At 53.2% G+C, this 26,413-nt stretch overlaps 10 protein-coding genes and 1 non-coding gene across 11 annotated transcripts; 4 read left to right on the top strand and 7 right to left on the bottom strand.

Annotated features, from left to right (window-relative positions):
* Positions 1-1,304: 1,304 nt before the first annotated feature.
* On the bottom strand, positions 1,305-3,154 carry BDW74DRAFT_170173 (putative transcription regulator (RTG2); the record flags this gene model as incomplete). The annotated part of the gene is made up of 2 exons (XM_073727120.1): positions 1,305-3,018; positions 3,105-3,154. The coding sequence occupies 2 exons, from the start codon at positions 3,152-3,154 to the stop codon at positions 1,305-1,307; spliced, it is 1,764 nt and encodes a 587-aa protein (XP_073580191.1).
* A 1,476-nt stretch (positions 3,155-4,630) lies between these two features.
* BDW74DRAFT_t172 lies at positions 4,631-4,702 on the bottom strand. Its single transcript has one exon. It is a non-coding gene; the product is annotated as a tRNA-Met (tRNA).
* A 265-nt stretch (positions 4,703-4,967) lies between these two features.
* On the top strand, positions 4,968-10,438 carry BDW74DRAFT_160005 (ubiquitin-binding TORC1 subunit KOG1). Its single transcript, XM_073725546.1, has 7 exons — positions 4,968-5,155; positions 5,233-5,773; positions 5,834-8,530; positions 8,606-8,856; positions 8,903-9,236; positions 9,288-9,625; positions 9,711-10,438. Exons 2-7 carry the CDS (start codon positions 5,285-5,287, stop codon positions 9,898-9,900), a joined length of 4,299 nt encoding a protein of 1,432 aa, XP_073580190.1. The 5' UTR covers positions 4,968-5,155; positions 5,233-5,284; the 3' UTR covers positions 9,901-10,438.
* A 4-nt stretch (positions 10,439-10,442) lies between these two features.
* Positions 10,443-12,943, bottom strand: BDW74DRAFT_83736 (uncharacterized protein). Its single transcript, XM_073733854.1, has 2 exons — positions 12,714-12,943; positions 10,443-12,650 (listed from the first exon to the last, which is right to left on the bottom strand). Exon 2 carries the CDS (start codon positions 12,534-12,536, stop codon positions 10,740-10,742), a length of 1,797 nt encoding a protein of 598 aa, XP_073580189.1. The 5' UTR covers positions 12,537-12,650; positions 12,714-12,943; the 3' UTR covers positions 10,443-10,739.
* On the bottom strand, positions 12,774-13,783 carry BDW74DRAFT_83729 (uncharacterized protein). Its single transcript, XM_073733853.1, has 2 exons — positions 13,519-13,783; positions 12,774-13,445 (listed from the first exon to the last, which is right to left on the bottom strand). The coding sequence occupies exons 1-2, from the start codon at positions 13,559-13,561 to the stop codon at positions 13,012-13,014; spliced, it is 477 nt and encodes a 158-aa protein (XP_073580188.1). The 5' UTR covers positions 13,562-13,783; the 3' UTR covers positions 12,774-13,011.
* A 624-nt stretch (positions 13,784-14,407) lies between these two features.
* Positions 14,408-17,408, top strand: BDW74DRAFT_159996 (PA and RING finger domain protein). Its single transcript, XM_073725545.1, has 2 exons — positions 14,408-16,780; positions 16,830-17,408. The coding sequence occupies exons 1-2, from the start codon at positions 14,700-14,702 to the stop codon at positions 17,149-17,151; spliced, it is 2,403 nt and encodes an 800-aa protein (XP_073580187.1). The 5' UTR covers positions 14,408-14,699; the 3' UTR covers positions 17,152-17,408.
* A 150-nt stretch (positions 17,409-17,558) lies between these two features.
* BDW74DRAFT_170169 (EI24 domain-containing protein) lies at positions 17,559-18,510 on the top strand (the record flags this gene model as incomplete). Its single annotated transcript, XM_073727119.1, has 3 exons — positions 17,559-17,660; positions 17,735-18,315; positions 18,393-18,510. 3 exons carry the CDS (start codon positions 17,559-17,561, stop codon positions 18,508-18,510), a joined length of 801 nt encoding a protein of 266 aa, XP_073580186.1.
* A 145-nt stretch (positions 18,511-18,655) lies between these two features.
* On the bottom strand, positions 18,656-20,466 carry BDW74DRAFT_83698 (leucine-rich repeat domain-containing protein). Its single transcript, XM_073733852.1, has 2 exons — positions 19,712-20,466; positions 18,656-19,655 (listed from the first exon to the last, which is right to left on the bottom strand). Exons 1-2 carry the CDS (start codon positions 20,383-20,385, stop codon positions 18,680-18,682), a joined length of 1,650 nt encoding a protein of 549 aa, XP_073580185.1. The 5' UTR covers positions 20,386-20,466; the 3' UTR covers positions 18,656-18,679.
* A 1,041-nt stretch (positions 20,467-21,507) lies between these two features.
* BDW74DRAFT_181745 (uncharacterized protein) lies at positions 21,508-21,843 on the bottom strand (the record flags this gene model as incomplete). Its single annotated transcript, XM_073730087.1, has 1 exon — positions 21,508-21,843. One exon carries the CDS (start codon positions 21,841-21,843, stop codon positions 21,508-21,510), a length of 336 nt encoding a protein of 111 aa, XP_073580184.1.
* A 1,163-nt stretch (positions 21,844-23,006) lies between these two features.
* BDW74DRAFT_181744 (Zn(II)2Cys6 transcription factor domain-containing protein) lies at positions 23,007-24,705 on the bottom strand (the record flags this gene model as incomplete). Its single annotated transcript, XM_073730086.1, has 3 exons — positions 23,007-23,915; positions 23,966-24,550; positions 24,646-24,705. The coding sequence occupies 3 exons, from the start codon at positions 24,703-24,705 to the stop codon at positions 23,007-23,009; spliced, it is 1,554 nt and encodes a 517-aa protein (XP_073580183.1).
* Positions 24,706-25,178: 473 nt separating this feature from the next.
* Positions 25,179-26,287, top strand: BDW74DRAFT_170166 (uncharacterized protein; the record flags this gene model as incomplete). Its single annotated transcript, XM_073727118.1, has 2 exons — positions 25,179-25,632; positions 25,692-26,287. The coding sequence occupies 2 exons, from the start codon at positions 25,179-25,181 to the stop codon at positions 26,285-26,287; spliced, it is 1,050 nt and encodes a 349-aa protein (XP_073580182.1).
* Between the last annotated feature and the right edge of the window lie 126 nt (positions 26,288-26,413).

Below are 26,413 nucleotides of genomic sequence, written 5' to 3'. Positions count from 1 at the left end.
ATACGGACCGGCGCAAGGAGTCATATGCATACGGTGGTAGGCCGTGTCGACCTTGAGCCGCCGCGAAAAAAGATCCCACGCGTTTGGAAGAATTGTATCGCCTCCGTGACCGCATCCTCGTCGCCGCTAAACGTCACGCTCGAGTTAGAATTCTCTGCAGCGATATCCAAACCCCCGACGAAATGGCTATCGCAGTAAGCCTTTCCCTCTGGTGCCGAAATACCCACTGCGACCATGGCGGCCCGAGGCATGTTAGGGTTAGAGCTAGCAGCGAGATGAGCGTGCAAGCCGGGAAAATACGCCACCAGATCTCCAGATAAATGGCCAACAACGGCAGCCAAAGATATGCCTGCGGCGCAAGGGATATCCACGAGAGTGATCTGCAGGTAAAAAAAGGCCAAAAACATACAACAGCTGGGATTCGCATGTGGTCACCCACCATACTACTAACCAGCCGGCGTGTGGCTTAAGTACGGCTGAGCGGACGGGAAGCCCTGTTCTCCACACCCTGTGGTCGTATGTGCTTGCTTAGTGGAGGATGGGGTTTGTATAGGGCAAAAATTGGCGCAGAGTTTTCGCTCCGGCGCCCTGCGGTCCACTAACCACTCAAATTCAAGAGCGTGCATTGGGCCTTGGCTCTGAGAGAGCAGTAATGGGCTGGATGATGGCTTGCTTATCTGTCAGAGATGTTTTGGTGATTTCGATCTTGGTTTCTTTGCGGTACTATTTATTGGACGCTATCTGCTGGTATATGTACTAGATATATATATTTCTGGTACGGAAGGCCAGCTATGCCCTGGTGGCTATACGCTGTCACTATCATGCACGAATGAATGGATCAGAAGCAGCCTGCAATGCGTCTGAACATACGCAAAATAGAAATCTCCACCACCCCCCGAGGTTAGAGTACAACTTGGAACCTGTACAGCACCTGCAACAGAGGTCAATGAACCATCCATCAGCCGAGGGCTGTTTTAGTTATCTCCGAATATGAACTGTTTGGCTCAGACATCCGATTTCTATTCCCCCAGATTATGCATAACTGTAGCTAAATGGCACAGATGCCTCTAAGCCTCAATTAGAATCTTCTAGAGGAGTCCGGAACCCCTGTACGTCTGGCCTTGGGACAGTAATGGCCATTGTGTATACCATACGTAGGTATAACGAGGGCAACAGTATGGTACCGACAATCTGTATTAGGGGTTCTCAAATCGAAGCTCATAAGAAAATACCCATAGAATAACGACAGCCATGCAATCTTCGGACAATCTTGACCATATCATAACCCTAGAAGATGGCTGCAATCACAAAATATCCTCCTCCACAACATCAACCCTAACCTTTAACCCCCACCCCTCCCTCCCCCCAATCCAATGCTTCCGCTTGCCAATCTTCTCCACAACCCCGACCTTCCCCCTCAACGCGTCTCCCAGCTTCGCCGGATCATCCTCCATCTTCTTCACAGACACCGTCAGTAGCACCCCCCGTTTATTATTATCCTTACCAAGATCCCCCGCCCACTCCGCCGAGAGCACAATCCGCGGTTTCCGCGCATCAACGATCCCAACTGGATACAAGCGCCCAATTAGATATCCAACGCGTCCGAGATACGACGCCCACCAGACCTCTTCGGGGGTGATGATCCGCCGCAGCCACTCCCGGAACTCGAGCTCGCGGGGTGGAAGCTCGCCTAGATACCGGGATTCTAGCATAAGAGCTAACCGTGCCCGATCTGCATGAGACACACCGTGCGTGGAGGACATGATACCGACGCTTGTACTGTACAATGCCGCCGTAGACGCAGACTCCTTCTCCATGATCGTGTGCACGTACATGATGTTCGCAAAGGCATTGATGACATGTGTGCTTATGGCCGACGGGAAGCGTAACCCCATTGAGATCTCCCTATCCACGTTCACGCTCTGTGATGGATCCGGAATACAGCTATGCAGCAGCGTCTGCAGATCCGTAACCGACGGCGTCGCATACCTTGCCGTCGCAGTCTCCAGCGGATCCAGAGCTCGTATGTTGGGTAGGAGTTGCCGGAAGAGGACGCCCTCGCGTACGCCACCCTGGCAGAATCGCGCCTCCCTGATGCCGTGCGGTATAGCTTTCGTTAGGGCCTGGACGAGAAATGCCACGGCGGGTACTTGTGTCCGACGCCGGTCCGAAACCCGGAAGATGGAATGTGCTTCGCGCGCGACGTCCTCCAGCGCCTCTGTACTTGAGAACCGCTCCTTGCCGACGGCGTACCCGTTGATCTGGGAAATCGGGTAGTGATGCCCGTGCTCCTGGTCCACGGAAAGCAAGAGGTATCCCCAGCCTCGGAAACCGCCGCCAGATAGGTAGATCGTGAACCCCCCGTCGTGTTTTGCTTTTTCGCTCAAGGGTCCAGGGATTTGAAGGTTATTGTAGGCGTCTCGGAAATTGGAGACCATCTCCTGGCGAAGGTTGTTGAGCGCCTTCTCGGCCTCGTGCTTGGATTTGTCGCGCGTGAGCTCGGAGATTGTTCGGGTCAACGCTGCCGCGCCGTAGGGGAAGCTGAATGAGCCCCTAGGGCTTGTCCTCACATTCCCGTCTCGTGATATTATCCATGTTAGCTGTGTGCTTCCGCCGCCGAGGTCCATCATTAGCCCTGAGATTTCGGAGAATCCGCTTGCGACGCCTAGGGCGCCGATTCGGCCTTCGTCTTCTTTGCGCAGGAGTTGGACGGATAGTCCGGTGGAGGATACAATGGCTTCAAGAAACTCTGCCGAGTTGAGTGCGCCGCGCGTTGCCTCTGTCGCAACAACGTGGATATTGCCGTCCGGGACCCCGAAATCAGCGCAGACGATTTTGAACCGGATGAGGGCTGCTACGATGCTGTCGATGATTTCGTTGGGGATGGGGATCTGCTCGCCGGTTTCGGGATCGTACTGGCAGTCGTAAAGGGAGATGCCGAGTCGGTAGGCGTGTAGGGTTGGGAGGATGCGGGAGAGGGGTGGGGAGAGGTCCGAGACTGAGAAGCGGATGCCGTTGCTATTAAGGGGATGTATGGTCAGTGGGTTATTTCAATCTCCATAGTGTATCCTTGCAGGTTAGGTACTATACCTTCCCATATCGACTATGCCCTGCAGCAGGCTTCCTGGTGTGTGCTGCCTGCTCCAATAACCATCCTGGAGATAGGGCCCATGTTCACTACTTCTATACTCATGTAGCGAGGATGGAGATTCAGGCCCTGAATCTGGAGTATACGGCCGATGAGGTATTTCACGCTTCATTCTCGATATGGGGATGTTCTCGAATAATGCGATATGAATGAGTCGGTACTTAGTACGTAGTCGGAGCTGGGCAGCGCCGGGGTATTTGATTAGCCAAACTTATGATGTCAACTCGCTATAGTCTACCTCTCTATGGATATTGCGCTGGCAGTAGATAAGGTAGGGTAGGTTGAGCCGGCAAGCCACTGTGTAACAGAACAAAGTGCGAGAATATTAGACGCTCAACAATTGGATATCACCACGGCAGGCAGTTGAAGGAAGAGGTCTGAGTCATTGGCACCCTTAAGTTCATCAGAGCTTCAGCGAGAGGATCAACTGCTTATTGGAACTGTCAAATCTTAGCATTCCTTATATTACAAGGAGTAGCTAAAAGACCGAGCTAAGCAAGCATCTAGTGCAGCCCTCGGGGTAGATTACCTAATTCTTTGTTACACAATGTCTCGGACAAAGAAGTCGTGCATGTCATTACTGCACAATCAGGACGAGGACCAGTACACCATTATCGAGGAACATATAGATGTAACGCCGAGCCTATTGCATTGATTGCTGGTGAGTTCATAGAGGGTGGGTAGAAGCAAAAGCAGTAGTGGGTCCAGGGTTCAACGTAAATTTTCCGACACTCGTCGAGTCCTTGGAACTTGGATCATACTATGATTTCCGTCATCTTGGAAGTCCTTGCAATCGTGAGGGTAGTCAAAATCGGTCGGGTGACCCTGGTGGTATATCTGATCTAGACGCCTTGTCAAGAAGGATGCGGTTGGCTACATGGACCCGAATCGAAATACATATATCCGCCACTGCTGCAGTTATCCACAACAGAATTGTCTGTCATCTACGTCTCGATGAACGCACCGAGGTACAATCCGGTTGTAAATTTTGATATCAAAGGACGAGCATCTCCATACTTGAACCAATACTAGAAGTAATAGAATTGACCCGGAATTCGCGAGGTTCATGGCCTGGAACTCGCTGGATCGCAACTATCGTGTCTTACAGGAGCAGTCTACTCGTTAGGTAGTCAGGGGTTGGTTGTAACTGGAGATCAAAGGTAATACCTCCAGAGGCATTCTTGTCTAGATTGAAGTACACCGGGCCATTAGCGAGTTTGATCCGGGATCTGTGCGCTCGTACTTCTACGGAGTACCACGGAGTGCTTGCCCGAATGTTGAGAACCGGACTGGCCTGCAGAGCCGGGATTGACATCGGCGACCGAAAACTCGTCTCAAGAGCTAGATATACATTGCCGCTGGTCATACTGAATGAGCAGGAGCTTATAAGAGTAATAAAAAGCAAGTGGGGGGATAACATTTGGGAAGGGTTGGCGGCGAGTTTAGGGGTGTTCTTGGTGAAAAATCAAAAAAAAGTTGTAGTAGCACAAGCTGGTTTCGATCCAGCGACTTCCAGGTTATGAGCCTGGCATTCTTCCTCTGAATTATTGTGCTTGTATTTGTTGGAAGAGCATTTATTGAAAAAGAATATAAAGAAAATGGATCACAGTGGGCTTTTTGCTGGGGCTGCGGATACGCAAAGCCGCGGTTAGGGTTTGCGGACAATAGCGCCGCGGGTCACGAGCGCGCGCTAAGCCACGTTGGATACCGCAGCTAGGCTCAATTCGGACGCGGGCGGAACAGTAATGATCCGTTCTTCAGGACGATGCCAAGGCCCAGCGAGCTTACCGTCCCCGACTTAAACCGCCTCTTCGATCATCGCGACCCCGACGCTGCTGCTAGGGGTGGAGAGCTGCGGTTTCATCATCGGCATACACGGAGGTCTCTCTCTTTGCTTTATTTTACGTTACAATCTCAGTCGCTATCTCCCGCGCTGTCGATATCCATCTTACTCTTTCACCGATGCTAATCGGTCTGGATCCAGTATATGCGCTGAGTTCCGACAAGGTGAGCCAGCGCCCCACTGTTAAAAACGGCTCTCACGGCCCCCTGTAAAGCGACACTGACGGCTTTTTGGAAATTAGGTGACGGCCGAGTCTTTCCATCATAGACGAACACGATGAGCAACGCCGGACAATGAGGAACCCAACTTCAACACTAGACATGGAGCAACGAGACACAATGCCGCCGCAGGCTCACAGTCTGCAGACGGAAGCCCCGCGACGAAGCACCCAGAAATCCGTACGCGTTGCATTCGGCCCAGACCTCGAAACACACATCCCGCCGCGGGAGCGGTCGCCCGCGCCGATCTCGCATCACCACCGATCATTTACGACCGTCGAGGGGCAGAAGCCGCCGCCACCGAATCGGCCCACGAGTTCGTCGGGCGAGAACACCACGCCCACTGAGTTGAGTTCGCCGTATACGTCTGGCCAGGAATCCGGTAGTGCGCGGCCGACGGCGGCGTTGAAGAGGGCGAGGAGCGACTATGGACCCCGTGGGGGTGGAGGCGGGAGCTTTGAACGGCCTGTGTTCATTGACAATGACGATGAGGAGGACTTTGCGATGAGGCATGGGTGGCAGGAGGAATACACATCGAGCGAGTACCTCAAGGTTCTCCATTCGGTAAGCGGCTGCGGTGTTGGTGGGATGCGGTCGTGGTCTTGGTCTGACATCATCCCTTAGAACTTCTACATGTACTTTACGGAGAAGCGGCACGAGACGAATGGGTTCCCGCGGGATCCTGTTGGAAGCTGGCCGTCGCAGGACTGGCGGATGAAGGACCGCCTGAAGACCGTTTCCGCCGCGTTGGCGATCTGCTTGAATATCGGTGTTGATCCGCCGGATGTTGTCAAGACGAATCCAACTGCGAAGCTCGAGTGCTGGGTTGACCCAACCTCTACGACTGGCGGTGGTAATAATAAGCTCATGGAACAGATCGGGAAGAAGCTGCAGGAGCAGTATGAGACGCTTAGCCTGCGGACGCGGTATAAGCAGTACCTTGATCCATCTGTTGATGAGACGAAGAAGTTTTGTGTTTCGCTTCGCCGAAATGCCAAGGACGAGCGAGTTCTCTTCCACTACAACGGCCACGGTGTTCCGCTACCGACGCAGTCAGGAGAGATTTGGGTGTTTAACAAGAACTACACGCAGTATATCCCGGTGTCACTATACGACCTGCAACAGTGGCTTGGAGGGCCTAGTCTTTTTGTCTTTGATGTGTCTCACGCAGGCAATATCGTCCAGAACTTCCATACCTTCGTCGAGAAGCACGAGAAGGAGAATGCTGAGCAGAAGAGGCTCGATCCTAACGCTAACCTTCAAAACTACGGGGACTGCGTCATCCTCGCAGCGTGCGGGAAGAATGAATCTCTTCCGACGAATCCAGATCTCCCGGCAGATTTGTTCACATGTTGTCTGACCACGCCGATAGATATCGGGCTGCGCTACTTCCTTCTTCAGAACCCTCTTCAAACTAATGTCAAGCTCGACGACTTTCGGATCCCTGGTCGCCTGCAGGACCGCAGGAGTCCGCTTGGTGAATTGAACTGGATCTTTACCGCTATTACCGACACGATAGCGTGGAAGTCATTACCACGTGCCCTCTTCAAGAAGCTTTTCCGGCAAGACCTTATGGTCGCGGCGTTGTTCAGGAACTATCTGATTGCCGAGCGAGTCATGCGGACTTACAAGTGTTGTCCAGTCTCGTCGCCTCCACTTCCGGAGACGCATAACCACCCGTTATGGAAGAGCTGGGATCTGGCACTCGAAATGGTCCTTGCTCAGCTCCCCGCTCTCATCGATCATGAAGAGGGACGGAGACATTACGAGTACCAACATTCCACATTCTTTGCCGAACAACTTACGGCGTTCGAGGTGTATTTGTCATCTGGGCCGACTGAGAAGGACCCACCAGATCAGCTACCCATTGTCCTACAAGTCCTTCTGAGTCAGGCGCACCGGTTAAGAGCATTAATTTTACTCAGCAAGTTCCTCGACCTAGGACCATGGGCTGTCCACTTGGCTTTGAGCATCGGTATTTTCCCCTATGTCGTGAAGCTTCTTCAGTCGCAAGCCCAAGAGCTGAAGCCGGTTATGGTCTTCATCTGGGCGCGGATCATGGCCGTCGACCATACAGTTCAAATGGACCTTTTAAAAGACAACGGGATACACTACTTCATCTCAATCCTCAACCCATCCTCACCCATTCCCGTTGGTAACGCCAGCGAACACCGGGCGATGTGCGCCTTTATTGTTTCCATCTTCTGCAAGAACTATCCCCAGGGGCAGAACGTCTGCCTTTCATCTGACCTATTCGAGTCCTGCTTGATACACTTGATGGATGTTGAGAATCCGCTGCTGCGACAGTGGTCGTGCCTCTGCATCAGCATGCTCTGGGCAAATTTCCCAGAAGCCAAGTGGATGGGCATTCGGTGCGCTGCGCCAATGAGGCTCTGTGAACTCAATTTCGACCCTGTCCCAGAAGTAAGAGCTGCGATGCTCCATGCTTTGACGACCTTCCTCGGTATCCCAGACTTGACGGATCAGGTGGCGCAGATAGAGGAGTCTCTTGCCCTTGCTGTCGTGCCCATGGCGTCCGATGGCAGCGTCATCGTTCGAAAAGAGCTACTCGTCTTCTTTTCGACTTTCGTGAAACGATACCAGAACAAGTTTCTAGTTGCTGCTTACGAAGAACTCCAGGAAGAGAAGAAGAATCTTCTCGGCAAGCTAGGCCTGGAGAAGTCCCAGCCTCCGGAGACGAACGGTGGAGTTAAGCCTCAGCCGCTGTCAAAGAATACAACATTCGGAACTATCTGGAAACAACTACTTATTCTTTCCGTCGATCCGCATCCTGACATCGCGCAGGATGCGGGAATGGTTGTTGATTACATGCATCACATTTTACTTGAGTCACCTATGGCTTCACTGACTGAACGACTTCGAAAGGAAATCCTCGATCTCTCAAATCGAATCGAACAGACTCACGTTCGAGAAAAGCCGAGTTTGAAGAAACTTGCCGCCGCGCCGCCGCCGCCTGCCCCCACCGCACTTCCCAAGCAAGAAGGCTATCTCTCGTTGAGCCTTAGGCGAACCGCTAGCGTAGCAGCATCGCTCAAGAACCTCGCGTTTGGCGGTAACTCACAGGGTGAATCATCCCAAGACTCAGACCCGTCAACCGATCCCAAAAACCGCGCCCCCTCAACCCCACGAGGCCGAGCCCCCGCGGAATGGACCCGACCGCCCGAAGTAAACGACCAGCTCGCTACACCATCAACATACCAGCAAGCGCATGTCCCCACCTCCCGAGGATTCGAGCGCAGAGACCCCTCCGTCGTCCCAGACATCCCATTGATGAGCAGATTCCTAGATTGGTCCACAGAGGTAATTCCAGAACTCCTCCATTTGATGTCCCAGAAATACACCGATGAGTACGAACGTCTTCTCACGCATGCCCAGTATTTCCGGGAACCCCAGATGAAACCGAACGAGCCGGATGAGCCCGGTAGCGCCGATTACAACGAGCGTCTTTGGAGGCGGGGGCGCAACGAGAAGATCATCTCCGAAACGCAGCCGCTGAAGGGCAAGGCCGGCAGCAACCGCTGGGATAACTCGGTTGCGCTGTTGTCTAATGGCACTCAGCCGTTGAAGATGTGCTTCCATCAGTTTGAGGATCATATTGCTGTTGCTGATGATCGGGATACCATTGCGTATGTTTTTAAGCGTTGTGTCGTGGCGCATGCTGATTATGATTAGGATTTGGGACTGGCAGAATCATAAGCGGCTCAACCGGTTCTCGAACAGGAATCCGCTGGGGTCTAAGATTAACGAAGTCCGGTACATCAACGAGGACGACCAGGCTCTTCTGATGACGGGGTCGTCGGATGGTGTGCTCAAGGTCTTCCGCAACTATGAATCGGCTAAGGACGTCGAAATCGTGACGGCCTTCAGAGCACTGCCTGAACTGATTCCCAGTAACCGCAACGCCGGTCTAGTTCTGGACTGGCAGCAAGGTCAGGGCAAGGCTCTGGTTGCAGGTGATGTCAAGGTTATCCGGGTATGGAACGCAGCGACGGAAGTCTGCACGAATGTAAGCCGTCCTCTTTCAGCTGTCGCCGTAAGCCCTAACTGAATTAAACAGGACATACCCGCCCGCTCCGGCTCCTGCATCACCTCCCTAACCTCCGACCAAGTCGCGGGCAACATCTTCGTCGCGGGCTTCGGCGACGGCGCCGTCCGCGTCTTCGACCAGCGCCTCAAACCCACCGCCTCAATGGTAAAAGTCTGGCGCGAGCACAAGCAATGGATCACAAACGTCCACATGCAGCGCGGCGGCCTACGTGAACTCATCTCCGGCTCCCGAAACGGCGAAATCAGACTCTGGGATCTGCGCATGGATAATCCCATCTCGACCATCTTCGGCACGAGGGATACACTCCGCACCTTGAGCGTCCATGAGCATGCGCCTGTTTTCATGGTGTACGTCCGCGTCTTTCTTCCCCTTTCTTCTCCCGTTATAATAAAGTGTAAGGTGAGAGTAAGCTAATTGTTTATCCATGTGCAGCGGCACAAACCGCCACGAAGTGAAAACCTACAATGTCGACGGCACGCACCTCTCCACCTTCGAGCCGTACTCCAGCTTCCTCCACCACAACCGCTCCTCGCCCATCTCCAGCACGGCCTTCCACCCGCACCGCACGCTCTTCGCCTGCGCCGCCTTGAACGATAATCATATTAATCTGGTTAGCTGTTAGGCGCGCTTACGTATACCATGCCTTTGCCTATTTATCCGCTTTCTTCTGTGCTTCGTCAGTTCTTAGTTTTGTTGTGTTGAGATTGAGTTTGGGTCCCTGTTACGGCAGGGACTATATGGCGCCTGGTTCTGGTTCGGTTGAAGTTTTGCTCTGTTTCTAGGTCTGATGCGGGTGCCTTCTACTTTTAGTTCTTTGCTTGACCTATGCTCCGGTGAGCGGGCATAGGCTGCTGTTGCTGTTACTTTTAATGACGCACGCATCGATTTCGGCGTTCGGCGAGACGCGGTTAATGATCTTTGATTTCCGATTCAGAATTTCAGATTTCAACTTCAGCACTTAGTGGCTTGATGCTTCTTCCTCCTTTCTCATATCTTCTTGCTCGCGCTTCTTACTCATGCTATGCTATGCTACGCTTGTTGTGTGCGTCATGCGTTGTGTGGTTACAGGACCTGTTTAGAGTGAGTGCGTAGTAGGTCGTGGTAACTACTTTCTTGTTCCAATGGGGTCTGCGGATTGTGAATTGCAACGAGTTGATAGATTCGATTGTTTGATTGATTGACTCCGATTAAGTCTGCAATGTAGGTATATAAGTATTGCTCGATGAGACTGCGCGTAATTAAAGTGATCGAGGATCATAGAAACGTAGAGTAGCGGACCCTGGGGTATCCCCAACTTGCTGAAAAACATAAAAAAGACTATCTGTTTCCACCCGCCATACTCCTGTAGAATGCAATGAATTGGGATCGACCCGATTCAAAAGAACAGCACCTTCATCTCTAGGCAATTAGCAGGCAAGTGACCAGAGAAGCTTAATTAAGACTGCGGGATACTGTTTCGGGTCAAGAAAATCCGCCGTCACGGACTACTCCCTCCATAAGGCTCTCCCAAGGATCTTCAAAATAGCTGCGCCTTCCTCTGACTGGCAGGTCGCAGTAGCGAGACGCCACCGGCGTGAAGTTCGCAAAGTATCCGCCTCGACCTTCCTGGGGATCAGAGGCATCCGAGGAGTATGACTGAAGGTTGGCGATGACGCCACCTAGGAGAGAGATAGTCTGTTCGGTGACGGTGCGATCCTCGCGCGGGAAAGGCTGACCTCCGCGGCGCTCCGTTCTGTTGAGAAACTTTTCGGCGATGTCAGAGATGTGTCGGCGCAACTGATCCTGTCCACGGTGGTCGGCGTGGAACCAAAGGCTTGTATCACGAAGCCTCTCATTTGTGGATGCTATCAGCTTGTCCAAAGGTGTGAGCTCTGGCTTAGAAAGACCGGGAGGAAGCTTTGTTATTTTGAGTCGGGCAACGGAAGCATCCTGGAGTTCCAGCAGGGGCTCAATGATTGACTGGCTGAGCCCTGGTGGCGAAGCATCGGCATCTACCTCTACATTTTCCAGAGTCTCATTGCTCTCGATATGAACCCGGCTAGTTGTCAAATCGTTAGTCTCAATCTCGGCTTTTGTACCAAACAAGTGCATTGCTGGGACTTCGGCGCGCAACGCTTGGTTCAGTTCCGACGCACTTATTGTAGACTCCGTACGCCTGGGAGTCTGATTCGGAGTTGGTTCAAAACCTATTTGGGAGTCAACATGCATACTGTCCAAGATGGCATATATCTCCTCTTTCAGAGTCTGCTGGGAGGTGCTGGTACCGCTTGATAATCTTGGCCTAACGGCAAGTGCGTCGTGGAGCTTGTGAGCTTTCCGAGGGACACTCAATTGCGCAGCCACCTCGGTGTTGGACAGTCGCGAACGACTGTGTGTCGCGAAGCCGGGCTCGGAGCGGACCGTTGTGTTTCCCATGGCCTTTCTATAATCCAGGTCAGGGGTATCTTCGAATTGCAGGCCAGAAGTTATTTCGGGTAAGTCAGTTCGGTTGTTGCGACGATTTAAGCGGTATGATTCGTACGGTGACCGATCACTTGGACGGTCAAAGTTCTCCCGGTATATTTGCAAAGCCGCTGGTAAGTGCTCCTTCTGCTGCGTTCTCTGAGAATAGAGGTACGACTGCGGTGTATCCAGTGGGGACCGTAGAGTGCCCGGTGTTGAGTCGATAGGGCCAGTCCCACGCTCTGAGCTGTTGTAATCCGACATCCTGTGAAACGGGCTCTCAGTCATGTAGCTCGTCTCACCCGAGTGAGAAAGATTGTAGTGATTCGCGTAATTCAAAGGGTTTTCCTGAATGTGGTATTCGCTCGGATTCGAGTGCCATGTTTGCTCTTGAGCAGCCTCGGAATGGCTTTCCTCACGCTGCCAGGGATAGTCTTGAGAGACAAAACGCGAGGAGGGTAGAATAAGAGCCTCAGGATCATCCCCCGAGCCGTATTCTGCTGAAGCCGAGTAGCTTGGAAACGAAAGTTGAGGGAAATGCTCCTTTTTATCGACCTCGCGAGTGATTGGAACCCCCCGGGCCGCTTCAGCGAAGTCACCCCCGCTTTTCGAGAGAAACACCTTTGCCTTCCTCGTTGCTCGATTCCTCGAAGAACTCTTTCTGCACAGCTGAATCAGGGAAACTGGCTGAGAGGATGCAAGTCTCTGGTCGTCAGCAAATTCGTAGTCGAGTTCGTAGTCGACAGCCCTCCGAGCGAAGACTGGGACGGCCTGCGCGTAGCCTTCGGAGCGAATGATGTATCTTTGGCCAGCCATCGAGGAGAGTTGGCCAGAGTTGAATGGGCTGTACGGAGGATCGAGTAACGCAACAGGTGGAGGAGGAATCGAGCTAGACTCATGCGGGGAAGAGTGAGGCGGAGAGGAAGAAATCTGGAGACAGATGTGTTAGGCCGGGGGGATCAAGCGACGGGCATTGGGGAGAGCGAGACTTGCGAGCAGGTTGCGTTCAGCGAGAGGAAGCGGGCTTATTTTGGGCAAACCTCGCTCAGAAGCTTCAGATGCTGCGCTCCGTTGTCTTGGAGATCACTTGCCAGCGTCACTTGCTTAGAAACGACGCTCACTTTTGCAGAGTTTGAGGAGGTTGAGATGGTTGAGAAGGAGGTGAATTCCTGCCTATTGGAGTTGCTGGAACTCAGTCCCATCTATTCCTTCCCTTAAGATAGTTGCGCCTCTTCCCTTTGATCCAATAACTACAATAGCAAAAACAATTCTAGAAAACAACCCTTGGAAATCACCATCCGCCTCTTTGCGCACGGTCTAATGGCATGAATCCCTTTCGGCCCCTACTATCATATCCATAATACCAGCCATCCCCCGATTCTGGCCCTCTAATGTACCTACTACCAGCAGCAGCATCGTCATCAAAGCCTCGTACTACCCTCTCCCCAGTGTCGGAACCGCAAGTCCTCGCCGGGGAAGATCCATACCCATTAGCAGGAAAGCTTTGAGTGCGAGGATTCAGGCGAGGCCGGTAGTCACCACCATATCCACGGCTTGATGTACGAGTATGCGCATAATCACCAGAACCGTAAGTACCAGGCCGTGGTTTAACCTCATAGCTTCCAAATCTCGTTCCGTAGTCTCTAGGATGATACGGAGAGCCAGGGCCATCGCCGGCATGGATGTCAAACTCGTCCCCATTTTTCGAGGAATCCGAGCCGCGACCTGATATAGTCAGCTATAGTGCTCGAGATAGATACCGAGTTGCGCTTATTCTAGCACTCTCATTCCGACTTACGGCCCGCAATGACGTTCTTCATTTTCTGTAAGAACTTCGACATAATGAAATGCTCAGTGGCGAGGGCTTGGGGTTCTCGTATTATGCCACTATTTTATACAGCAGTATGTGGATTTGTGCAGGGCGGACTAGGTTGTAGGCATTGATCAGGAATTAACGCAGGAATTATTTGGAAGGAGTTGATTGCAAATTCCGGCTTTGAAGCAGAGACAGACGGAGATATTCTTTCATGTATTCCGCCGCGGTCCGCAGGGAGTGTCGTTCGACGTCACGACCATGGTTTGGCTCTCGAAGGCGCTGGGACTAGAACTCGTCGAATCCCTGGGTTCGGAACATAACTCGAGCATAGACATATTATTCTTACTCTTAAAGACTTAAGAGGAAAGTATTCCGGCGAGTCAATGCGGACCATCGAGCAGCCTGAGCTTTTGCAATCCAAAGCTGGCCGACGATTATGCTTTCGCAAGCCGCGGTTCGCCCAGGCTTATCAGGAAGGATATTCCTCTCCGCCCACCCCCAGGCACCGGAATGCCTGCCGATCACGTCTCAGACGCGAGCTGGTCGTGGGGCTGGCAGCATTGGCGCTATGATCAGCGCCTGATCCCGCCCGCACTGCCTCGGAGACAGACGTCACGTCACTGGCTGCTCTCCAGGGATGAAGGAGATCAGGGGTATCAACATAGCTTTATATCGCGAGAAAAGACAGAGACCCTCGTGTATTTTAAAAGGGCACAAGCACGCTAGTTCCCAGGATCAGTTGACTTTGGAATCTGGAGCTTTTGCCCGGTGGTGTGACACTTGTGCCTGAGGCCGAAATCTCGTGACTCCTCGGCTGCGTCTGCTTGCCAGTCCCAGTCAGTCCAGTTCGCTCAAGGCATCCAAGTTCCACCCACTCGACGTCCCACGAGCCAGCTATTCTCGTTCATGCGTTTTCTGTACCTTTCTGTCTCTTGTCCTTTTTTTGGATGATCCCCTACCATTTTTGACCTTGTCCCTCACTTGATTCTTTTGTTTCTTGCTATCTTGGTCTCTCTGTTGCAGCCTTACCCCCTCAAAGAGTCCGCTCCTATGACGAACGCACGACCCTCGAACTGTTCTTAGGTGACAGTCTCGCAACAATCTGTTCTTCCGTTACTGGAAACATACAGTTCTTGTCGATAAATCAACACCAAGTCGAAACCATGCGACCTCCGCGTCTCCTCTTCCTCGCCTTCTGTCTCATCTTCTTCCCCATCTTTCTCACCTTCTACTCCGCCCTCACCTCATCTCCTCATGTCTCGACACCTAGCTCACTTGCCGGTCAAGCCACAGGAATACACTCGCTATTCTCCTTCAACCTACCGTCCTCGCTCTTTCCTCCGTCTGCCATCATCAGCCTCACCGACGAGAACGCGACGTTCTTCATAGCCAGACCTGCGGCGTTTGGCCCCCTACTTCCGGACAAAGGGCTGAGTGGACAGCTATGGGTCGGTAGTGGGTTTGGGGAGAGGTCGACCGTGTCTGGGAGGGAACTGGGCTGTACAGATATTCCGGGCTGGAAGGAGGGCGATACAGATCTTCCTGAGGGCCACGACGGGAAGCCAGGCTCCAATGATATGGACGCCGGTATTATCCCGGGGAAAAGCCATGCGGACTTTCTGCCGGGTTCTACCTCTCGTGATGGACATTCCGGATCGTTACCGCCGAACGATGGCACGGATGACCATCTTCACCATCCCCTCCCCGAGTCGGTTGTGGTCGATACCGCCGAGCAGAACCGTGACTCATCTCCGACGCTGAAGAGTGCACATGCTGACATACAATCTCTGCAAGAGACTGCGGAAATTAGTGGCCAGGTCGTCCTGTTGAGCAGAGGCGGCTGTGGTTTCCTGGAGAAGGTCAAGTGGGCTCAGCGGCGTGGGGCTGTTGCTCTGATTGTGGGCGATGATACACGAGGGGGAAGCCTTGTCACGATGTATGCGCGAGGTGATACATCGAACGTAACAATCCCCGCCTTGTTCACATCTTACACTACAGCCCACTTGCTCTCGTCTCTCATCCCCACGCAGGACCGGGAGGAGCACGTCACGATCGACGGAGCCAAAACTGTCAGCGAGCCCGAGGTCGAACCTACACCCGCGGTCTCCGCGGCAGCAACACCTTCATCTACTCAGCATACTACGAGTGACGAAGTACTTCCAGCGTCGAACTCCGGGTTCCTACACACATTGCTATCGATCTTCGGCCTAGGAGGGGGCGAGCAGGTCGGCACCTTGGAAGAGAACAGGCGTCCGCCAAGTAGTGGCAATATCAACTGGGTCCCAGTGGGCCTTTGGGATGACCAGGAAGTGCCTCGAAAGGAAGCCGGAGCTGGTGATAAGAGGTCCAAGGCCGCCAAATCCAAAACAAGCGGTGACGGCGATGGGTTCCTCATTGGCGTGCAAGACTGGCGGGATCCGGATCTTGTTGCGCCCAGGAGTAGTGCTATGGCCGTTCCCACGGGCACCTCTGTGTCGGAAGCAGCTAAACAGGAAAAGGACAAGGATGCGTCAACGCCTAAAGGCGGCAGCATCACCCCCGGCAGTGGAGAGTACCACGCCGTGGAGAAATCAACCGTTTCCGAAGCCAAGTCTCAAAGAATCGAGCGACGTTCTCCTGACGGTACAAAATCGAAGGGATGGTTTTCTCGGCACTTCCTCGGCGTGAGAGCAGAGGGAGCCGAAAATAAGAAACAGCGCATCGCGCGTGATGTCCCGAAAAAGAACACCAAGGCCAAGGAACACGAAGGCTTATGGGTCACCCTTACGCCGACGAGCATGTCTACCAGTCCATTTTTCGATACGCTTCTTGTTCTCGTCGTTAGCCCGCTGCTCACTCTCTCTGTGGTTTACATTCTATTACTGCTCCGATCGCGTATTCGGCGACGACGTTGGCGAGCACCCAAGTCGCTAGTTGAGCGCCTTCCCGTGAGGACTTATCATACAATCCCTACGTCATCCTCTTCATCGTCCAGCTCTCTGCGATCGGTGAGCCCCGGTCCCGTCTCCCAGACATCGCCTCTTCTAGGTTCGAAGAGTTCCGAACGTCCCGTTACTCGACCACGGTACCAGAAAGCGGAGTCGTCATTCGAGTCGAGGAGGGAGAAGTCCGGCACATCTACAACATGGCGCCGGAAATACACTGGACGACAAGTTGAGTGTGTTGTTTGCCTTGAAGAGTACGTCGATGGCGAAAGCCGCGTGATGAGTCTACCATGTGGTCATGAGTTCCACGTGGAGTGCATGTAAGTGCCTACCTGCAGATGATCTCCAGGATCATGCTAACAGATGCAGTACTCCATGGTTAACTACTCGTCGTCGGACCTGTCCCATCTGTAAGGGGGACGTCGTACGGTCCATGTCACAGAGCCACCATGCTGAAACCCGATCCGAATACGATGCGGAAACCCACCGCGGCGCTTCGTCTGCACCGGTCCCTATCATATCTATGGGTGACGAAGAAATGGCAGGCCTCGAACGACACATCTCAGACACCGGTCTTGAGCGGGCCGCTTCTTCATCTCCCCCGAGCTGGCGGAATTTTGCAGCTCTCAGTCTGTCCGCGCTCAGCGGCGACACAATCTGGCACCAAGGCAGGGCCGACAACGACACCTAATCTCGCCTCATTCTGTTATCATACATTTCTATCTCTACTTCTAAATCTCGGGTCTTGGGGTGTTCAGCGTTTCTTTGTCACGAGCGATTTCATTAGCGATCTGCGGATTGATTTGGTTGGCGTTAGGGAGGCAGCTCGATATTGTCCTGTCTAGAGTTGCACTCGAGCTGTACTGATCATGTACTCTCGTTGAATTGATTTATTTTTAAAAGCTGCATAATTGGGAGTGTTATTATACAATTCATGATTCTAGGGCCTTCAGTAGTGACGTCACTGTTATCGCATCTCTCCAGGACCTCCACATGAGCTTTCAAGCTCCCCCTCCTCTCAACACCAGCTTCCCATCTCTATCTCCCAACTTTTCTCCATCTTTACTTACATACATTGCCACTATCATCGCCGAAAATATGTCCGACCGCGCGAAAGAAGCCGTCCGCGCCGAATCATCCAACCTCCGCGCCGCCGCACAAGACGTCCTCGTCTCCGGCGCCTACCTCTACCCCTTCAAGGTATCTCTCCACCCTCCACACTCTCGACTACATCCTTAACACCACTGAATTGAACTAACATTTGTATACACCAGGGAATTCTCCACTTCGCAACACACCCGCCCCTCTACAAGCCCCTAACAAAACGCCTCACGCAAACCCTCATCGCCGGAATCTCCATAACCAGCGCGCTGTTCTTCTTCACCTACGTCCCGCAAACCGCAATCCTCAGCTTCACATCAACCCCCTTCTTCGCGCCCATCGCCGCAGCCCTCCTCGTGCTCTCCGAAGCCTCAGCCGTAACGCACTTCGTCGCGCGCGGCTGGATCCTCCGCGATGCACTCGTCGACGTCTTCGACGCTGTCCTTCTTGAGAGAGGCTGCGAGAGTCTCGTGCAGAATGGACGAGAGCTGAAGCACGGGAATGGCGTTATGGGAAGGCTGGGGAAGATGGTGAAACGTCCGTTTGGGGATGGGAGTGGGGTGATTAGGGGCATGGTTCGGAGTCTGATTATGCTCCCGCTGAACTTTATTCCCGTGGTTGGGACGGTGCTGTTTGTTTATGTTTCTGGGAAGAAGGTGGGACCGGGGCTGCATGAGAGGTATTTCCAGCTTAGAGGGTTGAATGCGCAGGAGAGGGGGGAGTTTGTTGCTAGACGGAGGGGGGCGTATACGGGGTATGTTTTCTCCTTGTTCATCCTTGTTTCTTAGTGACTTGGTGGTGGGATGACAAGCTAATGCTGATTTCGCGCAGACTTGGAATGGCGTCGGTTCTACTGGAGATGGTGCCCTTTGCGTCGATGGTGTTTGAGTTTACGAATGCAGTCGGCGCGGCGTTGTACGCGGCGGATATGGAGAAGGCTGAGAAGTAATCTGATTCTGATACTTGCATCGCATTTAGTCTGGGGAGTTTGGGTAGGATGTGATGGACATAAGGGCAGAATGATAATGATATACGCAGTCTATGCTCTCGAACGCCTGGTAGCTTTATAGAGCATACATATGTAGAACGACTTATACACCCACTGACCGTTCCCTCACTCAACTCTCTTCTTGATCAGTAGTAGGAAGACACCCAAGACTACACCCCAGCCTTCGAAACGGCACCGGCCGTAACTGCTCCCCGCTCGCCCGCGGCCCCTTCAGCCCATTCTCATACGTACTGACATCCCACCACTCGATCCACTCCGTGCGCGCGATGACAAAGCTGCGGTGGCAGACGGAGCACGACCTTCCGCCGGCATTGCGCACGTCGCGCGCGTGCAGGAGGAGCGGGAGAGCGAGGTTGGGGAAAAGAGCCAGCTCTTCGTCGGGGAGGATGTCGAAGTAGGTTGATCGGCTAAAGAAGAGGAGGGAGACTTCGCGGAGGGAGGGGACGCGCGACTGTGAGGTCTGATGTTGAGAGGGTGCGGTTATCGGTGAGTCTGGGATGGGGAGTCCGTCCATGTTGAAGCGCTGGACTGGGCTTGTTGCGACATGGATTGGCGCCCATGCTTCTTCGGGCGCGGGCCCTTCGTACTCGATGGCTTTAAGATCCGGGACTTGAGGCGCAGCCTCAGTCGCGCTCTCATCTTCGCTTTCGAGTTCGTTCTCCTTTTCCGTTGTAAGGTGCCATTGCGCAATTTTTGTTGTTGGGTCCTTGATATGAGTAAACTCATTCGGCCGGATGGTGAGATGTTTGAGGTCTCCCTTTTTGATCAGCCAGAGGAGTTCCCAAGGGAGAGCAGTCAGACGATTGACAGCGACATTTAGTTCCTGGAGCTTGGTTAGTCTGCGGATGGCAGGGGGGATTTCTGTCAGCTTGTTGTTGCGCAGGCTGAGGACGCGCGTGTTGCCGAGCTCGAAGAGCTCGCCTGGGAGCGTTGTGAGGGCGTTTCCGGAGAGGAAGAGACGGAGGAAGGGTTGAAGCGAGCTGTATCCTTCTTCGGAGATGGGGGCTTCGCGCATGCTTGGGAGCTTGGTGAGGTGTTGCAGGGGTCGGAGGAGGTTCGGAGGGATGGTGCGGAGGGGGGCATTGCTGTTGCGTCCGTTAGTATCGCGAACTAAAACAAATGTTTCGGAAAAAGGGCATACCTCAGGTCGACACTCTCCAGTCCCCTCTCCAGACAGTCATTCACCACCGCACGCGCCAGCTGATGCTCCCTCGACTCCTCCACCTTCTTCGCGAACCCAGCGCGCGCCGGCCTCATGCCTAACCCCAGGCCCGTAGCCATCCCCATAGCCTGATCATCATCACCATCCTGCTCCTTATCCGGTCGCTGATTCTGCCCACGGTGCTCATTCAAAAGCTCCTCCCCCCAAGCCCCCGCATCCTCACTCGCCAGAAACTCAGCCCGTGAATCATCACTCCCCATCCAAACCCCACTATCACTAAACTTCTTGTCCTTAAAATCCGCCCTCTTCCTCTTCACCTCCTTATCCTTAACCATCTCCCCCCACCACGTCCCGCGATACCTGCGTTTGCGCGAGTGCGCCCCATTGCCCGTGCCGGTGCCGTTCGCGCCGCCCGCCGCGTGGTAATTCTCGAGTCCCGACGCGGGGATGTCGTCGCTAGAAAACAGGGCCGGGTCGCTGGATGGCTGGCTTGAGGCGTCGTCGAAGCGCGAGAGGCGCCGGTGGTAAGTTGCGGTGTTTTTGTTTACGCGTGCGGTCGGACCGGATTGGGAAGATGCATGATGCGCGTGCATATGTTTCGGCGAGCGGTGGCGGATGCGTGGCGGTGGGGGGAGGGGTGGTTCTGTGTCCATTGCGATTGATGATGATGAGATAATTTCCTGGAGCAAGGAGGTATGCTGAAGCGTGTGGTATGTAGGGGATGGGAAGAGAGGGTTATGTATGGGTGTTTCGGACTCGGGAATTTGGAGAGCGAGATAACGCAATTGATAAGAATTCGAGTGGCGACACCACCAGGTGCTGAGGACCACCATCAATGGCTTTATCGATTGCTAGCGTATTAAGGTGATATTGTAACAAGCTATCTGAATATGAATGATAAACTAGAGCCTGTTAGAGATCTGGATCAAAGCCACAATTGATATTATGCAATGAACAATGGCCGGGTATGCAGCGATATATATCTGAGCTGTACAACTTATGGGCGAATTAGCACTCAATGAGTCTAATACCATTTGTAATTCTCTCAATAGAGTAAATACCGCCAAACAGCTTCGTAACAGTCACAGGGCTTGTTCAATGTCTCATATCGCTCATACTACGGTAAAGCATCCATTATTGTGAAGGGACCCATTATTGGCATCGTCCACCTGACATCGCATCCAGGGTCCCATTCAATAACAATCGACAAGATCGACAGATCAACGCGATCGAGACCACGATTCAACATTCGAACTATTGATGCACTTCGGACTCCGGGGTACATTCTACAGGGCAGAATACAATGCATAAGGAGAAGAGCACAGCAGATATCAGAGATTTAGTTTCAGACCAGCGCTGACTGCAATGGATTTCGAGATCGACCTATATACAAGTGATGTGCAACGTCGCGAAACGACGGCCGAGTCTCACCAGCGGCTCACTAACCAGAACGATAAGAAGAGAAGTGGAACAGATCAAAAGCACGTGGAATCATAATCGTAAATGGGGGGTATAGAATTCATAACACGTCCGTCTCGCGCTTCCGTTCAGCAGTGCTGCTGCTGAAGGGTTGGCGAGAGGGATACAAGAAGTTATAAGTGGTAAATACGGTTGAAAAAGTATAAACGAGAAGAAGTGAAAAGTGGTTGTTGAATGGAGTCGTTCGTTGTGATCAGTAGCCCTCCATTGCGTATATCGCCCACTGCGTATGGATTTGTTGACGTTCGCAGGTGCGTCGAGGAGTCATTGCCAGGGTATATGATTGTTCGCATCGTTTAGAGAGCGCCGAAGAGCAGAGCGACGGCACCACCGGCCAAGGCGACGGGCATATTGCCTCCAAAGCTGGCGGCCGCGCCGGTGTGGACAGGGTCGGAGGGCGCGGCGGTGGAGGTGGCAGCGGAGGTGCTGGCGATCAGAGTGCTGCTGGCAACGGGAGTGCTCGTGTGGATGAGCGGAACGGACGAGGTAGGCTCCGCAGTGGGAGTGACAGCGTTGACGCGGACCAGGGTCTTAGTGACGGTGGTGGTCAGGGTTGAGGTCTGGGCCTCAACAGCGACCAACTGAGCGGCGCCCAGGCAGAGGATGGTAGAGACGATAGCAGTGAGCTTCATTTTGAAGATGTTTTGGATTGAGGATAGAAAATGGTCTTGAAGGATGGAGTTGTCTTGTCTTTGTATTGGCGGTTGGGATGCGGCGAGAGCGGATTGATGCGCAGGGAGTAAGCAAGCAAGCGGATGCAGGCTAAGTTTGAAGGAAGGTTTGGAATTTGAAATCGGACTGGACACACGAACGAGTGAGCGTATCGCAGTTGATCTTTAAGAAGGGTAAGGAACGAGTGTAGAGGAGCGCTGCTCAGGATCAAAGCCGTGGGAAATCAAAGCGAAAAGGAGCGAAAGAGAATGCCGGGGGGAGACGGACTAGATACAAGCCTAAACACGAGGGCGAGGAATGGCAACCAATAACAGAGCGGGCGCAAGGGGTTTGTGACCGTGCTGGGCCTCAAATTGCTGATCGGCGCTTTGGAATTGGACCCAGACGCCATCGACTCTCCCGCGCTCTCAATGGCTGCTACCGCCGGTTCCTGAACGCCCCTGTCAGCCTTTCAGGCACAAAACAAAGCATACCTCGATGCTGACGTGCCAGGCTTCTTTGGCTGAGAGAAGCTCTTCGACTCTCTCAAAGCGCTTAGAGAGCTGTCTATACTTGTCGCAGCTGCAAGCGCTCTCTCACCTCCATTGTCTCAGTGGGTTTCATATTGTGGGCAACGAGAAACCAATTTCAGTTTAATTAAACTATTGTTACTAGCCAGACCCTTTGTACCGCTGTTACCATGCCGTGCAGCATCAATGGCGCCATAGTCCGGTATCTGTGTATCCACACTGTATTATTACGTCTTGCTGAAGAGTTTGCTCCGCGAAGAGTGTCGACACAAGATTCCACCTTGCAGACTCCCACAATCCACAATCCACAGTCATCCCGCGCACATCAATTAGCAATATGACATCGTCAAGCAGGGGTTATACGTGTCAATAATCGCAAGCATCACATTCATCCATCATGCGTCAAGCGGTCAGCAAAGGACTCGGACCTCGACCTCGTATTCAACCCTGCGCCCTGCCAGGCAACGGCCAAGCCCACCGGTTCCTGGGGCCAAAGACCCGGTGAAGCGACAGCGATACGCCGTTGAATCTGCCAAGCCATCTGCCAACTCATGGCTCGATCCCAACAATCAGCACGTCAATGGTTAGGCTGAAGGCGCCTGAACCCATGACAATTAGTTCTGACCAGACAACTCGATGACGGCATCTGATCTTGTCCGCTCAGTTTCACGTTGTGCTTGCTTTGTCGCGGCGAGTCGAATCTGTGGAATCGCATTCAATGCTTGCCGCACCCCCATGCGATCGCCTATCATCTGGAGCCTTCCGATTATCCAATTGCGAGTACGATCCAACACACCGACTGCACTAGCTGTTATTGTCAAGGCAGGGACAATCATGAAAGGCCCCTTCATCGTGAGGATATAAGTGCGAGGTTGGCGATGGACATGGGTTGCTATCGAGATGCAGATGTTGGCCGCCATCTGGTTCATTACGACCAGTGCCCGCTCTCTCTGTGCGCTCTGCTCAGGGGAGAGCCCTTCAATCTGCGCTAAATATGACACAATTATCTCGTTGACAAGCAAGCGGCCTAGGTTGTGGTGCACCAGTACCCAATGAGCCCAGGGATCCTGGTAGACGTGATACTGCCCGTAGAACGTCCCCGGCATGTCCTTGTCCGCAACTTTTTCGATGGTACAAGAGAGATGCGCTGGGAGGCGATCTTCCCACGACTGGAGTCGCTTTTCAAACTCGACTGCCTCGTACCGCGCTATCTCTGCCTTCACTCCTTGGCTAACCTGGAGACTCGAGCGCAAGCGGACGAACTCGATGAGAATATCGATCAGTTCACAAGTCTGCTCGTTTCCCCGGAGCACCGCCGGTCGCTGGACTGACCAGCGGCTGAGTTCAGCCGGAAAGGGACCCCCAACGTGGAAGTTGTCCACAATGATAGCCAGGTAATACCATGACTCTGCGCCGGCATCGAGTTTCAACCCTTGAGCAAACGAGGATTGTTGTAGGAGCGCAGCAATTCCTGCTAGGTGTGCGCGCCGTGAGGATAGCGACCCCGGCCTTTCATCGACCGTCTGTTATCATCAGTTATTGGACCCCGGTTCACTCGCTCACGAAAACTGACCTCGAAAATGGTCATTGCAATAATCGAATACAAGAGCGCCCCCAGCTCCCCGCGCGACTGACTCGTGACAAAATCTCGAACTGACTTTAGCGTTTCTCCGTATCGCTGTCGAGCCAGAGTCAACATCGACGAGTCCCGGCTCACATTGGACAGGGTTGCCAACCCGACCGAAATGACCGCATTCCGGAAAGGGGTATCTGTCTGAACCATACGAAGCATATGCTGGTGAAACCCCTGGGGGAAGATTCTCTCGGTACCAGGCTCGGAGGAGAACTGCTGGCGGCAGAATCGCAAACCTAGAGTATCAATATCTGAGCAAGTCATAGGCAATGGTCGGCTCGGCACTAGCGCGGTTCTAGCGCTCGGTCCAGAGAGTGTGGCATTCTCATCCTCTGGCTGACTGTTAGAAGCTTGTGTGTTTTGGGCCGCCTGTGCCCTCGCCCGCGATCGTTCGTGCGCTGCTTTCGCTCGGCGAATGATCCGTTCGTTCTCATCTCGGAATAGCATTGAGACTTCGTCGCGGTAGCCGGTGCATTCCTTGTGTGCTCTCTTGCATTGCGAGCATTCTGGCCTAGCACGGTCGCACTGATTTTCATTAGCATTTGAATTCAAGACTCGACCGGGATCGATCCAATGCAATCACTCCATACGGACTTCGGTAGGCGGGCTTTAGTGCTTACCTTGATCCGTCGCTGCCGACAGGGCAAACAGTTCTGACTGGGTAGACAGTGAAATGTCATCTTTGTTGCACTTCAATTGATATCCTGAAAGGGGAAGCAACTCACCGTACAATGAGCGGACGTTATAAAGGGCTCAAGCCCCTTTACCGGTCGCCATATCTGTCCAGCAGCATACGCGAAGGAAGCGTACTATACTTGGTCACACCACTTCTTTGTTCACCCTCGGCCAATCATAGAAGACAATGGTTATGTACTGGTGTTCATTTCTAGCATGAATAGATGAAGGCAACTTTGGCTAAAACTGACAAACGACTGTCCTTGAGAATGAAGAGTCCAACCTGACCGATACCATATGCTCCAACAACGAATGGAACCGCAACTGCCGTCTCGGGGTTCGATGCGATCAGCCGTTGCTTGGCGCGGGTACGGCACCGCGGGGAAAGTGGGTCAGCCCAACAAATTTGATCTTCCTGACCTCCATCAACATCCCCAGAATTCAAAGTAGAATTCCAGAGCTCAGGCCTTTCTTCAAAATGGCTGACGTCGCGCTTGAGAACCCGCCAATCCACTACCGATCTATCTTTCTCTTTCTTTTCTATCTGTCTCTAATCCTTTCTCTTGCTTTCACCTGCTGCCGCACTATATACGTTCGCTATCAGGCGCGACAGAAGAACAATGACTGGGCCACTGGACGGCAAACGCATCTATGGCTCTTCATCTTCCTGGCTGCCATGAGCATCGGTACAACTTGGTACTACATGATCTCGCTCTTTATCCGCACGTACGATGACTGGGCAGCTAGCCCGCAGGGAATCCCCTTTGCAAGCAAAGACACGCCTCTGATTACCCGCCTGGGCCTCTGGCTCTATAACACGTATATCTTCCAAACAGCCTGGGAGACTGTGTCCGAGACGCCCGCACGAGTCTGGTGGAGTGGGCAGATTTTCGGGTGGACGATTGGGTGGAGCCTTTTCCTTGGTGTTATGGGTAAGCATATCGTCCTTGTCGCAAATCCCATCAAGACAGAATACTAATCACAAGTAAAGGCCGCCGATACCGCATCCCTCACACCTGGGTCTACATGCTCCTAGCGCAAGCCGTAGCCGTCTCCTTCAGCGCAAACCTCTTCTTCGCGGCGCTGGCCGTCTCACCCCGCGTCGACGAGAAAACGCTCGCCTTCTCCTGGTCCCCGCCGCTCCTCTACGAAGCCATTCCAGTCATCCTCTCGCTCCTCGACACCCTCGCCGTCCCGATCTTCGCGTACAAGAAGGAGTTCATGCTCATCCTGCTTGCACCGCACTTCCTCGTCTTTATCCCCACTCTCTTAGGTCCAGGCCCGAGGGAATCGAGAGAACCGACTACCAAGACGCAGGGGGCGCGCACGAGCCGGCGCTATGTTGTTCTCATGCAGTGGGTTGTGGCGGCTTCGGTGCTCCTGCAGGCGTACTTTACGTTCTTGGCGAGAAAGGAACTTGGTACTGAGCTGGCGCTTGGTGAGTTGGCGAGCAAGCTCTGGGATACGGTCTTTGTGCATCCGGCTTGCAGTAGCGTTAGCTGGGATGCGATTATGAGCGCTGTGAGTGCGTTCTTTTGGGCGCTTGTGCATGGGTTTGATTCGAGGAGGATGGTTGGTGGGCTGTAACGGTGAGGTGTGTTGATGTTGAGGAAAGGAAGCGCAGGAGAGCAGGTAGATGATGGTGGCTTGGAAGCGTCAGTTGGTGTTTTGAGCAGGCAATATTTATCGTCATCCAAGCAATGAAATAGCCCT

This window comes from Aspergillus multicolor (genome assembly GCF_047715735.1).
Source record: "Aspergillus multicolor strain CBS 133.54 unplaced genomic scaffold BDW74scaffold_30, whole genome shotgun sequence".
Lineage (NCBI taxonomy): Eukaryota > Fungi > Ascomycota > Eurotiomycetes > Eurotiales > Aspergillaceae > Aspergillus > Aspergillus multicolor.
This window is presented reverse-complemented; position numbering and strand designations above follow the sequence as displayed.